This window comes from Ctenopharyngodon idella, chromosome 4, assembly GCF_019924925.1.
Source record: "Ctenopharyngodon idella isolate HZGC_01 chromosome 4, HZGC01, whole genome shotgun sequence".
NCBI lineage: Eukaryota > Metazoa > Chordata > Actinopteri > Cypriniformes > Xenocyprididae > Ctenopharyngodon > Ctenopharyngodon idella.
This window is the reverse complement of record NC_067223.1, coordinates 8,619,455-8,634,340: the sequence shown is the minus strand read 5'-3', so window position 1 is coordinate 8,634,340 and position 14,886 is coordinate 8,619,455. Positions and strand designations below refer to the sequence as shown.

Here is a 14,886-nt window from a genome sequence, read left to right as displayed (position 1 = left end):
AAAAGATTGCTTGTGTGCACTGGTGCTCTTACTCCAGTCTTTTAAAATATTTAATACAAATAAATAAAGGTTCGTACTGATCTTATTCATCAGGTCTCACACACTTCAGCATCGCGGTCACTAGTTTAAAGCACTGACACCCTGTGGTGAAATAATCACATACTGTATGTTTACCAGTCGCTGCTTTCTCAGATCGGCTTGGGTTGGACTAAAACTTTTGAGAGTTTGGAAAATTCTGTACACAGTAATCATCAAAATATCTTTTCTCCTGTCTCTGAAAATGTCCAGATTTTAAATATGGACATTTTCAGAGTGTTTCAGAGGCATGTCTTCTTGCAGACACTCATTTTAAGTGGCGTTTAGTCAACTAGCTGAAAATATACATAACCGGAATGCTATTTCAAAACGGAAGTGCATCACAGAGCTCAGTGCAAGTAGTCCATAGCAGACATTTTCAAAACTCTATACTCAATACTGTTCAATACTTTCTAAGGACAGCAATTTCAGACAGGTAGAGATGATCTGAACTCTTTAGTGACTAATGGTAGTGTAAATGTGTGCACTGATAGTCACCGTTGGTTGAGTTCGTCTTGTGCCTTTCTCCTCTCTTCCTCCAGGCCTTTCTGCAGCTCTTCAGAAATCTTCTTTCTCAGTTCAGACTCATCCACTAAACAGAAGACAAAACATATACATTAGGTGCTGAACTACTGCTTATACACTTATTCCAGAGCGATTGATTTTGTTGTTGCATGTCATAGAAGGTCATAGAAAGGAAATGCCCTGTGGGTAACTAAGTTGAATGTTTTATTGTACACTTGAAGTTTCTTTGAGGCACTTTGTACTTGTTTGTAAAGAAGTCTGTAAAGAAATTCGTAAGCAATATAGTGAGGTAGGATATTATTTTGAGCCCTCAGGATATCTCTGCCTTATGAGGCAAAGCGAAAGAAACCAAAATACAGAGGACATGAGTCTTATATGCCTGTGCACTGACAACGACTATAAAAAAAACCACTTACAAACACACAATTCAAAACTACACTTCTCACAACTTAGTGTTGATATCAACACCGCCACAGTCAAACATGTCAGTGTGTGCCCTGTTTTTTATCTGGATGGCTAATTGTCTGTGAAAGCACAGCAAAGATATAAAACGGACAAACTCATAGCCTCCAGTCGAAAAAAGCAGCAGTACCGCAGCACTGCAGAGGCCTGGCGCTAGTGCATGACAGGAAGTCCAAGTGTTACAGATTGAGATACAGGCTTACAGTTTAAGTAAACAACCAACATTTAGTCTAAAAATAAATATATAAATAAATAAATAAAAGTACTAAAGCAATCATTCCTCATAGACATGTCCAAGTCCAATCTTTTGTCACAAATCCAAGTTGAGGTCTTTCATGGCAAAATCTAAAAGGAAGTATATGAGGTTTTACTTCAATAAAAAGATCATTTTATCTTTAACATTATTTACTTTTGAAATAAATTATTTATTTTTTCACTAAGTTGGCAAGTGATGGATCATTTACCTAAAAAAAAAAATAAAAATAATTAACTGAACAACTTTTCAGCATTTTTTTCTTTTTTCAAAGTTATTTTTTTCTTCTAGTCTCTAATTTGGAGTGAATAAAATAAAAAATAATAAAAAACAAAACAACTTTTGTGACACTGTGTTTCTTCAGACTTGTGTTTCCATCTCAAGTCCCTCACATTGGAGCATTTATAGATTTTTTAAAAACATTGAAAACATTGACAACTACACTTATATGTATTTATTTATACTTAAATTGCCCCAATTATTCTATTTTAAAGGTTTCTCATTTTGTTTTAGATGTCTCCTACAATAGGTTTACATGCATTCAAATGCACTTTAATGTTCTCATAATATACAATTCACATTACCTGATTTCTCAAAGTGTCTGAAAACGGTTCGATACGAAGATTCAGTCCCTCTAAATCCCTCATTTCCGCGAGCCTACTCTGCTCTGTTAGACGACACAGTCTTTTGTGATTGGTCTACCGCTTACTGTGTGTGTCGGAAATGAAACGCCTATTATCATATCTGAATTTCAGCTCCAGAGGCTTCCTCAGCACTTGTATACACAGTGATATGAACAGTAACGATGGTGTAGGTTTTTCCGTATCAATTACAGTGCGTCCTCGTACTTTTGAAGTGCATGCAAAGTGGATTTGCTGAAAATAGTTTTCTCGACATGATGACAACACAAACTAAACTCTTCCAGGCCTCAGCGACAACTACAATGTTTGCGTAGACATTGTTCATGGGCAGCCAATGAAATACACAGGCTGGCATTATGCAAATTTGTTACATTGTTACGTAGGCATGTAACAGGGGAAGTGAGACTGGAACTGCTGACAACTTGTTTTCACATATTCAGAATCAAATCTTTCTTTTAGGAGACAATTACTTTATTTGTTGTGCATTTTGATCTTTAAAACTTTGCAGACCTTTTACATTCACAAACATCTATATTACACACTGCATTAAGGTAATATTTGAAAAAAGCATAATAGGGGCACTTTAATATATCCAGGAAAGGAAGAAGTTGTAGCTGCCAGTAGTTTAAAGTGATGTTTTACAAGCAGCCGCCGGAAGGAGCAGTCAGTATGGGCGCCATATGGTTCAGTTGCGTAACAGTGTTCATTTTAGAAACAATTTGAGACTGTAAAGCCGAGAGAAGAAACCTGTTGGGAGAGAAACACTTAAAAGTTCTCACTTACACCAACCTTCTTCAAGACTAATGAGAAATCTTCCTGTTGCCGTGACAATGCCGAAGAGGGAACCAAAATTAATTGCGGACGCTGGCACAGCATTTATCAAACAGCAGGCTAGTGTAATGGATACAGGCAGACAGGTGCTGTCTAAACCTCAAACCCACCAGATACCATCAAATTAAATATATGGTGTGATAGCAGAGATCCTTCACAGGTAACACATCTGATCCCCACCTGTAAAATAGGCGATCGTATTTTTGTATAACAGTTTCCCCTTCCACTCGAACTCTTTGACCCGCAGTCCTTCCACAACACAAAGGATCATTAGAGCATACACGAAAGCTTCATCTTCATTTGCAAATGTTTCCTCTACAGTTTAAAGCACATATGCAAAAATACTGATGAAGAGAGTTTGTCTACATATATTATGTAGACAAACTTTTGTTAGATACGATTAATCGCGATTGATCAATTTGACAGCACTAATATTATTACAATTACATTTATGTGTGTTAGAATCATATTATATTATAAATATAATATATTACACAAGTATATAATAATATACATATACAGTGCACAGCATAAATGAGTACACCCCCTCTGAAACTTCTGAAAGTCAGCAATTACTCAATAATTAGAAGACATTTTAGGGTTCGTTAGAGATATAATGTTCCAGCAAGTCTGCTTAATCAATTACCAAAGAAGCATGTCAAAATTATTTAGGAAAATAAGATTTTCTTATCAAGGTGATAAAATGTTGTGTAGCAAAAATGACTACACCCTCCTAAAAGTTACTAAATAAAACTAAATAAAAAAATTTCTGGTGTAAGTTTAAGGCAATGTTTGATCAACAGGTAAGTATGTTGAACCAAAACATTTAAAGAGAAGTCATTTCTTGACAATTAAAAGTGTTATATAGCCCACCGAATCATTCTCAGACTTAATGCTGACAACAATGGAACCACTTGGGAGAGAACTGTCAGGAGACTTATTTCATAGCACAAAAGAGGACAGTGGTACAAGAGGATTACCAAATCATTATTTTAAGTGTGAAAATATAGCAAAAGTAACACAGAAATTCAAAAACAATGGACTTGTGACAAGGCCCCTGAAATAATCAGGCCTTCATTTTAAACTTTCATTTAGTGATGAGGGATTTTTTTTCTAGACAAAGAGCAGGAGTCTCAGAGTGTCTCAGAGCCAGCAAAAGCTATGAAAAGAGTGAATGTTTATCTCACAGAGTAAGATGCAGCCTGCAGAAATGACATGCATTTGGTTGCTGTTCTCACTGGAACTACCTACTGTAGCCAAAGCAAAATAAAGTCAGTTAGCCATTTCCAAAGCCCATATTTACAAAATATAGATTCTGGGAATCAATATTCTGGTCTCATGAGACCAAATCAATCATTTTAGATCTAACAGCATCCAAAATGTTATGGTGCTGCTAGAGGAGGAGTACAGTGAGAAGTGCCTGGTTCCCACAGTAAAGTTCAGTGGTAGTAAAGTTGTTATATAGGGATGTATGAGTGCTGAAGGTGTGAGGGAGTTGTGCTTTATCAGTGCTGTCATGAATTCCCACACCACTGTGTAATTTAATACAAAAACTTGAAACAGAAGATGTTATTCTTTCCTCATTCCCTGCATTGTTGGGTATTTTTTCAACATATGATGATATGCATTCTCCTAAGGTGAAAAACCTTCTGTGGACATTTCACCCAGTCTTAACACTCTTGAGCACCTGTGGGGGATTCTGTAGAGACGAGTTGAGCAACACTCCCCATTAAAGATCAGGGCATTTAAAGAGCTTATCATCCAGGAGTTAAACAGGACAGATGTGACAATTTGTCATGAACTTGTACAGTCCGTGCCAAGAAGGATCAGAGCAGTATATTCAAAATTATGGAGGGCATACTAAGTACTAGAATATTATACATTTGTTGAATTAAATCTAGGATGTACTCATTTCTGCAATCCTTAATTTAAACAAAATTGGCTAATTTTATGGCTATTAATGACATATATTACTCAGTTTTTATTATGTATATGTTTAATACATTTTTGTTTTGCCATCTTTCCATGAATTGTATTAGTGATCATAAAGAAAATACATCTTTTGTATTTGTTTAGAGGGGGTGTACTTATTTATGCTGTGCATTGTATATTAATTGTATTTATTTATTAAAAAATTAATATAAAAAAACATAATTATAAATATTTATTATATAAGGCAATTGGAGTAGTGTAATTTTGGTATATGTGTGTTTTCAGTTGGTTCTAAATTTTATCCTAAATTTTTCAAAATTTAAATTTGAGTGTATGACTGACTTAATCAGGAAAGCAGCATGAATCATTCACACACAGATTTCATGCACAAATACATGCCTACACACAGTTAGTGAATGAGACCCCCTGTTATCAGCCTCTCAGAAAAGAAAAATGTAGTCCTCACACTCGTTCTTTTTCTTTCTTTTCCATCAGGCTTAAGACTTTTCTTCAGTGCCACATTTATTCAGGCTCTAGGTTCCCATAATTCATTAATTTAAACTGGGCTTTAATATTTAAAAAGGATAAAGAAAGGAGTTCTGTGGATTCAAAGGATAACCAGCTCGTATGTTAAAACACCATCTGAGAGTCTTCCGGGGCTTTTCGCAGGAGGTCACCGAAAACTCCAGAACAGCATTAACCGTCTGGGTGCCCGTGTCACTCCTGAGTGAGAACAGTAATGCTTAAAGATGAAAAACTCATCATCTTTAGATATTTCCCTCTCTTTCACTCCCTCCATCACTCTGTGCAGAAATTTTAAAAAGTAGCTTCTGGGCAGTCGGGAGAGAGATAACAGACAGAGACAAATTGCGTGTCTCATAAGATGTTTCATTAATCTCCAGACCTAAGAAGATGAGGGGGAGGCGGGGCTAATCTAAACCATTACACGTTCCTCACGATCCAACTTAAATGATCTTTCTACACACATAAAGAGACTCCCGGGAATATCAAACAAGGTGATCTTTCTTATTCTCATCCTAAACTTCCATCTTCTCAGATTTCATGGAAGTTTTAATGAAACAACATGCAAATGGGGCTAAAAGATCATTTCGTTATGGTGTGTCACATGCTTCCCTCTTTTTTACTCTCTGAACTTGGTGGCGATCCTCAAGGAGCTACTTAATATGTAACAGAAAGAAAATTATGTTTATGTATGGCTGAGACAAAGAAGGATTTGTGTGCAGCTAATTAGAGCGTAATGGAAAACGGTGTGTGGGCCCTGCGTATGAATATTCATGGTACGCTGAGAACGTGTAGGAGGATCAACCTTGACCACTGTCTAATCACCACGCGCGGAGACTCTGCCGTGATTTAGTGATGGACTCGATCATCCACAGCATCTCTTAATACCTCCACTCGTGGGCACACATAATCAATGTCCCTCATTAAGGTCACAGCCTTTGACCTCAGAAGATGAGCTGAGCCTCTTAAGGCAAGAAGAGCTGTGACAAAGAGACAAAATTTAAGGAGTGAGTCATTGGGAAATGTCACCGCATTAAGTTTAGATGAGGTTTAATGTTTTTTAATAGATGTAGATACTGACGCAACGTTCAGACTGCAGGTAAATGTGACCCAAATCAAAATGTGACTCAAAATGTGACAACATATGTGCTCCTAAATCCGATAAGGGTCAGATGTTTTGCAATGCGATCTCAGTTATATCGGAATTCATGCGAATTTTACGTCACTCTAGAGCAACATTCGTCACAATTCTGCGCTCATGGGAGTCACTTCAAAGATTTTACATACCCGAAATTATCAAGACAGTTGAGAAAGGTAGCTGGAAGGACAGTGATGTGTCAGAACTTATAAGTATTTGGCTAGGGCCAGTGTTACTACTGGTAGCATGAGGCGATACCTGGACCCTACAGAGGTTGCACAGACAGTCCAACTCCTCCAGGATGGCACATCAATACGTGCCATTGCCAGAAGGTTTGCCGTGTCTCCCAGCACAGTCTCAAGAGCATGGAGGAGATTCCAGGAGACAGACAGTTACTCTAGGAGAGCTGGACAGGGCCGTAGAGGGTCCTTAACCCATCAGCAGGACCGGTATCTGCTCCTTTGTGCAAGGAGGAACCGGATGAGCACTGCTAGAGCCCTACAAAATGACCTCCAGCAAGCCACTGGTGTGAATGTCCCTGAGCAAACAATCAGAAACAGACTTCATGAGGGTGGCCTGAGGGCCCGACGTCCTCTAGTGGGCCCTGTGCTCACTGCCCGGCACCGCAGAGCTCGATTGGCATTTGCCATTAAACACCAGAATTGACAGGTCCGCCACTGGCGCCATGTGCTTTTCAGATGAGAGCAGGTTCACCCTGAACACATGTGACAGACGTGAAAGGGTCTGGAGAAGCTGTGGAGAATGTTATGCTGCCTGTAACATCATTCAGCATGACTGGTTTGGTGGTGGGTCAGTGATGGTCTGGGGAGGCATATCCATGGAGGGACACACAGACCTCTACAGGCTAGACAATGGCACTCTGACTTCCATTAGGTATCGGGATGAAATCCTTGGACCCACTGTCAGACCCTACACTGGTGCAGTGGGTCCTGGGTTTCTCCTGGTGCACGACAATGCCTGGCCTCATGTAGCAAGAGTATGCAGGCAGTTCCTGGAGGATGAAAGAATTGATACCATTGAATGGCCACTATGCTCGCCTGTCCTAAATCCGATAGAACACCTCTGGGACATTATGTTTCGGTCCATCCGAAGCCGCCAGGTTGCACCTCAGACTGTCCAGGAGCTCAGTGATGCTCTGGTCCAGATCTGGGAGGAAATACCCCAGGACACCATCCGTCGTCTTATTAGGAGCATGCTCCGACATTGTCAGGCATGTATACAAGCACGTGGGGGCCATACAAACTACTGAGTACTATTTTGAGTTGCTGCAATGAAATTTCAGCAAAATGGACTAGCCTGCTGCATCATTTTTTCACTTTGATTTTCGCTGTGTCTTTGAATTCAGTCCTCTGTAGGTTGATAATTTTCATTTCCATCAAACGATGTGGCATCCTTTCGTTCCTAACACATTATCCAGTCCATATCAGCACAGTTACCAGCACGATATTTTTCCCCATAGAGATCTGATGTGTTTTCAAAGTGTTCCTTTAATTTCTTTGAGCAGTGTATAATAAAGGATAATATGTTTTAGCAAGTTTTCCTAGTTTCAAAGGGGGTGTGATGAGAACTACTGGGTCATAGTATTCACTGTTCCTAAAAAACACGACATACACGGTCACTGTATTATATAAATAATCCCAGAATACAAATTTATATTTGATCACAAAAGTGTTTCTGTCATCATTATACCAAGGAAGCACGAGCGAGCAAAAAAAATTAACACGTGGGAGAGAGAAACCATGAGACAGATTGAGATGTAGGGAGTTATAGATAGATGGATAGAGAAAAAAACAAGTGTGTGTGAGCCTCCATGGTAGAGCTCATTAAGCAGATCTGTGTTTCATTAACAGGGAGCTGTCTCGTTATGTGCGATGCAGGCGGGCGTCTCTTTTTCCCTCTCTGTAAGTAGAGCCAGTTCATATAGTGTCAGCTCCAGCCCACAGACTCTGCACATCTCTGCAGGTTACACCACTATTAAGGGCCGAGGGGACACACAGAAATTTTCACATGTATCTGAGCTGACAACCACTGTTTCAATACATATTAGATGAACTTAATTATCTGGAGGTGGAAGCAAGGAAGCTCACAGCTCAGGGAAAAAAAAAAAAAAAAAAAAAAAAAAAATCAAGACATGGAGAAAAACGCAATGACCAGCTGCATTCTAAGTCCATAGATGGTGCAAAGATATACTGTTTGAGAAAAGGATACATTGTGGGTTGATGTTATAAATGCACAATGTGTTTAAATAACTTTTTTGCTACATTATCCCCAAAACAAGTGACTCACATTCTGTAACTGAAGAAAATGTCAAAGAATTGTTCGTTCCTAATAGGCGTCTCAGTTATAATCACTCAAAACTACATCTAAAATTCTGATTGAAAGATCTATGAACAAAGTCTTGCTAATGAGAAGCAAAGCGGTTGCAAATGTGATCGGATCGACACACTTTTGTGAGGACATGCTGTTCGAGTTACCTTGGAGGCTGAACTGGCTTAAGTGGAGTTCCTAATTACAGCATTGATTCATTAACTCTATTACAAGTTAGAATTAATCGTTTCATTAGCACTCAGGCACAAGCTATGAATCATAATATGGAAGGATCCAGGTCCACTCACTAACATCAAGAGGACTCAACTTTTAGAAAAAAAAAAAAAATACTGTCAATCTAATTGTTAAAAATCCATACGGTAGTATTTCAAATAAATCTCAATCATACAGGAGTCAGCAGGTGTGCATTTCTGATTGAACTGAGAAAATGTATCATTTTAAGGGAAAAATAAGTTGATTTTAAATTTCATGGCATCAACATCTCAAAAAAGTTGGGACAAAGCTATGTTTACCACTGTGTGGCATCCCCTCTTCTTTTTATAACAGTCTGCAAACGTCTGGGGAGACAAGGAGACAAGTTGCTCAAGTTTAGGAATAGGAATGTTGTCCCATTCTTGTCTAATACAGGCTTCTAGTTGCTCAACTGTCTTAGGTCTTCTTTGTCGCATCTTCCTCTTTATGATGCGCCAAATGTTTTCTATGGGTGAAAGATCTGGACTGCAGGCTGGCCATTTCAGTACCCGGATCCTTCTTCTACGCAGCCATGATGTTGTAATTGATGCAGTATGTGGTCTGGCATTGTCATGTTGGAAAATGCAAGGTCTTCCCTGAAAGAGACGATGTCTGGATGGGAGCATATGTTGTTCTAGAACTTGGATATACCTTTCAGCATTAATGGTGCCTTTCCAGATGTGTAAGCTGCCCATGCCACATGCACTCATGCAACCACATACCATCAGAGATGCAGGCTTCTGAACTGAGCGCTGATAACAACTTGGGTTGTCCTTGTCCTCTTTAGTCCGGATGACATGGCGTCCCAGTTTTCCAAAAAGAACTTCAAATTTTGATTCGTCTGACCACAGAACAGTTTTCCACTTTGCCACAGTCCATTTTAAATGAGCCTTGTCCCAGAGAAAATGCCTGCGCTTCTGGATCATGTTTAGATATGGCTTCTTTTTTGACCTATAGAGTTTTAGCCGGCAATGGCGAATGGCACGGTGGATTGTGTTCACTGACAATGTTTTCTGGAAGTATTCCTGAGCCCATGTTGTGATTTCCATTACAGTAGCATTCCTGTATGTGATGTAGTGCCGTCTAAGGGCCCGAAGATCACGGGCATCCAGTATGGTTTTCCGGCCTTGACCCTTACGCACAGAGATTGTTCCAGATTCTCTGAATCTTTGGATGATATTATGCACTGTGGATGATGATAACTTCAAAGTCTTTGCAATTTTTCTCTGAGAAACTCCTTTCTGATATTGCTCCACTATTTTTCGCCGCAGCATTGGGGGAATTTGTGATCCTTTGCCCATCTTGACTTCTGAGAGACACTACCACTCTGTGAGGCTCTTTTTATACCCAATCATGTTGCCAATTGACCTACTAAGTTGCAAATTGGTCCTCCAGCTGTTCCTTATACGTACATTTAACTTTTCCGGCCTCTTATTGCTACCTGTCACAACTTTTTTGGAATGTGTAGCTCTCATGAAATCCAAAATGAGCCAATATTTGGCATGACATATCAAAATGTCTCACTTTCAACATTTGATATGTTATCTATTCTATTGTGAATAAAATATAAGTTTATGAGATTTGTAAATTATTGCATTCCTTTTTTATTCACAATTTGTACAGTGTCCCAACTTTTTTGGAATCGGGTTTGTAAGCAGAACTGGCAGATTTTTATTTTGTACTCAAACATTTTAATTGCTCTTATCTCTAAATATTTGAGAAAGCTAATTCATACATTTAACATAAAATAATCATGTAATCTCAACTTAAATATTTTTAGTAGTGGAAACTAGCTAATTCAGTAAATGCCACCTTGCTTTGATGTACACAATTGAATGAGTACACAATTGCTTAATGAGTATATCATACCATACCATGGTAATGCAGAAACAAGTTCATAAAACTCAAAACAATGAAACAATTCAGATAACTCAAAATGTGTCAGTTTTGTGAACTCAAAAGAAAAAGAAAGTTTTAAATACTCAAAAAAGTTAATTTGTTTGAACTGATTTGTTTAAGTTTACTCTACTCAAACCAAATAATTATTTTGAACACTAGGGTTTACAGTGTGTCCCTCAACTGAATGTCCAATCAACCAAAAAATGTAATGCTTCAAAAAATAATCCTTATAAATTATGCAGTGTAATCCAAGTCTTCTGAAGATACATGATGCCATTGTATGATGAACAGATAACATTTACGATGCCTTCATGAACTTTGTGAAGCCTTTTTTGAAGTTTTGATGGAATTAACATTTATTAGAAGCACAAAAATCTCTCCGACTTCATTAAAAATATCTTCATTAGTGTTTCGAAGATGAACAAAAGTCTTATGAGCTTGGAACGACATGAGTAAATGACGACAGAATTTAGATTTTTGGATCTAAATGATCTATCCCTTTCATAATAAGTTTCACACTGTCCCTGCCACAATAAAATGTATTAACTTTTTTCATGATTCTGTACAACAATAATGACTATTATGGTACTATATGCATGTTATTATTGTCCAGAACACTTTACTCAAGGAAAATTGCTGTGGCTCTACTCCACCCACGTCCTCTGAATGTGTTTAAGAGAAGTTTGAATTCCGTAGAATTACCAGAATGACTTGATCCATAATATTACCCCTTCACAATGGTGTACCAACACATTCAAAGTGTTTACAAGATGCAATTTACCCAAGAAGTATCATTAAAGCTCATGAATGACAGGCACTGAAGTGCACTGTGCAATATGTGTGAAATACCTCAAGGTGCAATTCACAAGCAAACAACATGAACACATGTATGTCTGTCAGCATTACATTACAGAACAATCCAACTCACCGGTGGGAGGTGGTGGTGGAGAAGCCACAGGTTCTTCTACGGTCGGAGGAGGGTGCGGGATAGTTTCAGCAGCGAAAGCGACAGGAGTGTCAAGTTCAGCTGGAGGGGAGGGGGCGGTTATTTCCACAGGTGGAGCAGAGACAGGTTGAGCAGCAGTTTTAGTGACAGGAAGGGTAGGAATGGATTCTACAGGGGAAGGAGGTGTGAAAAGCTCAAAAGCAGGAGGAGCGGCAACAGAATTAGCAATGGGAGGAGGGGGTCTGGGTTTGGAAGAGAGTGGTGGGGCAATAATTTCCACAAGTGGAGACGCTGTAATAAGCTCAGCTTCGGCAGCAGGTGGAGCAATGGACTCACCTGCAGGGGTTGATACAACACCCACTGATGCAGCTGGCGCTGTCTCTACGGGAGGAGGAGGAGGTGGAGGAGGTACAGGAGTGGCCACTTGCTCAGGGAGATTTACTCGCTCTGGCAAGGGAGGAGGTGGAAGGGAAGTAACAGGGTCAGATGGAGGAGATATTGGCACCAGTGCTGGCAGAGGATCGACCACAGGGGGAGAAGTAGGAGGGCTTCTGCTGGGTGCCTGGGGTTTCGGTGGGCCTGAGGGTTCCCTCATGCGGTCGATGACCTTCTCTGAGAGCTGAAGAACAGAAATTAAGAAAACAAATGTCAGTTGTAATCATAAAAATATTTTTGCTCATTCTTTAGTTTCAAACAGAATGTAAAATAAAAAATAATCAAAGCAAAGTACTTAAGCACTTGAGTATTGACAGCATTTTTAAAATGGCATGTCAAGTTTAACTTAATATATAGGCCTCATAGCCAATCATATTTAAATAATAATAATAATAATAATAAAATAATGAAGCCCTTTTAGTTGCTGGATTTCAGTGTGAAGTACATTTAAGTTACATTAGTTTTTTTTTTTAAATATTTCTTTAATTTATTTTAATTTCAGTTTCAGTGATTCTAGTTTTATAACTTCCTAAACTTATTTTACTTAGTCACACAATTTACCCCCCAGTTTCACAGACAAGGTAGTCCTAGACTAAAATGCATGTTTGAGCTGTTTCAACTGAAAGCAACTTGCACTGACATATCTTAAAATATGTCAAGTGTCATTGTTTTGTCTCAAGATGCACACCAGTAATGTTTTTTTCTAGGGTACATTTAAAAAAGCTACTTAAATACCCTAATTGAACTAAGGCCTAATCCTAGCTTAGTCTAAAGCCCTGTCTGTGAAACCGGGCCATTGTGTTTTTATTGTTCTGAGTGTTTGGAAGTGACAGGAATGTTTGATTAACCTTAGTCAGGGCCTACTAATTTTTTATTAAAATTTTATTACAACAAAAATAATAAAAATAAAAAATAATCTGGAATGGAAAGCTTATCTAACATTATACTCTGTTCTTTTTTCTTTTTTTTTGGAAAGAAATTAATACTATTCAGCAAGGATGCATTAAATTGATCAAAAGTGACAGTGAAGACATTTATAATATTGCAAAAGCTTTCTATTTCAGATAAATGCTGTTCTTTTGAACTTTCTATTCATCAAAGAATCCTGGAAGAAAAAAAAAAAAAAAAACCTGTACACAACTGATGTCCTTCCAAACCCATAAGACAACATTGATAATAATAATACATGTTTCTTGAGCAGCAAATCAGCATATTAGAATGATTTCTGAGGGATCTTGTGACACTGAATACTGGAGTAATGATGCTGAAAATTCAGCTTTGCATCACAGGAATAAATTACATTTTAAAATATATTTAAATAGAAAACAGTTATTTTAAATTGTAAAAATATTTCACAATATTACTGTTTTTACTGTATTTTGCATCAAATGAATGCAGCTTTGGTGATCAACTTTTGTTTTGAACAGTAGTGCGTGTGTGCATGTGTGATATATATATATATATACTTATGTGTTATTATTATGCGTGTTATTATTAGACTAGGCTCCATATGCATCACTCTGATTTATACAATAACTGGGGGTCCCTGCTTCATCTCTTCATATAGGCTGAAGACCACTGCTGTCAGTTCTCATTTATGTAAACACTGAAAAAAACCTGCACAAAACAAAACAGTCTCTAAAAAGCAAGTGTGATAAGCTGCATGTATAAAAACAAACATTCAAAACAAATCATAAATATAGTACTAGTATCAACTGACATAAACTGTGTGAAGGGTGACACTGTTTAACCTATATGAGTTATGGAGGGGGGCGGGAACACAGTGCTGTCATGGTTGACATTGTGATGCTTGAACTGTAACAGGTGTCTGCTAAAGTTATTCTTCGTAGGCTTGCTTATCAATTGCATAACCTGTATTCCAGCTTAACTCGGTTTTCCAGGTCAGCTGAAGTAATTGTCCAGGCAGACAGGGACAGAATGTTTATCCAGCTAGGTAAGTTAAGACTGTTAGCCTTCATCACGATCCTTCGCATGCATTCAAATCACAGCAGACGTGAATTAAAGCCATGCGTCAGTATGCGTGATGTGCATTTGACAGGTGGAGGAGAACAGACATGTGTCACTCACCCTTATGCCCTTCACTATCGTTATGTTCTCATTTTCATCCGATTCAAAAGACACGCGGCGCGTGCTGCTGTTGGCTCCCATTCCTGGTCAAACAAGCCCCCTGGACTTTAACCAGCTAATTCATGTAAATCTTATCAGTAGTTATAAACTGTAAAGAGTTGACAGCTCTCTGTTCGTTACGCGCGAGCACCAGGGCCGCACGTTCCAGTTCAGAAACACACAGCGCTTCCGCTTTTAGCCCCTCCCACCTGGCATAGGCGAAGAAAGACGACTCTCATTCGTTGAGCGCTAGTGCTTTGTGCCTCTATTGGACGACACAAATGGAAGAAAAATGTATTGTATTTCAAAGAATATTTATTTATTTATTTAAGAATTTGCTGCCATGTTACAATGACTTACAACAGGTCTGTGCTTTTTTAGCCTTTAAACAAGCTGTAGCCTAATTAATGTCTTCTGCTTAAATATTCATCTAATATATATATATAGCAGTTTATAAAATAAATATGTTGCAAGTAATTTAGAGAGTTTTAAGTAATTTCATTTTTCAGCTGCTTTGAGG

The 14,886-nt window shown here is 38.3% G+C and overlaps 1 protein-coding gene across 5 annotated transcripts in view; it reads right to left on the bottom strand.

Moving 5' to 3' along the window:
* chchd3a (coiled-coil-helix-coiled-coil-helix domain containing 3a) overlaps positions 1-14,572 on the bottom strand; it is a 73,901-nt gene extending 59,329 nt beyond the window's left edge. For 2 of the 5 annotated variants that reach the window (XM_051891185.1, XM_051891186.1), the window contains exons 1-4: positions 14,328-14,572; positions 12,141-12,423; positions 11,787-11,972; positions 574-667 (exon numbers count right to left, since the gene is read on the bottom strand). In XM_051891185.1, coding sequence (XP_051747145.1) covers positions 574-667; positions 11,787-11,972; positions 12,141-12,423; positions 14,328-14,408 — 644 coding nt within the window. In that variant the 5' untranslated portion in view covers positions 14,409-14,572. The remainder of the gene's footprint in view (positions 1-573; positions 668-11,786; positions 11,973-12,140; positions 12,424-14,327) is intronic. The other 3 variants (XM_051891188.1, XM_051891189.1, XM_051891187.1) reach the window with 2 other exon arrangements.
* Positions 14,573-14,886: the final 314 nt, after the last annotated feature.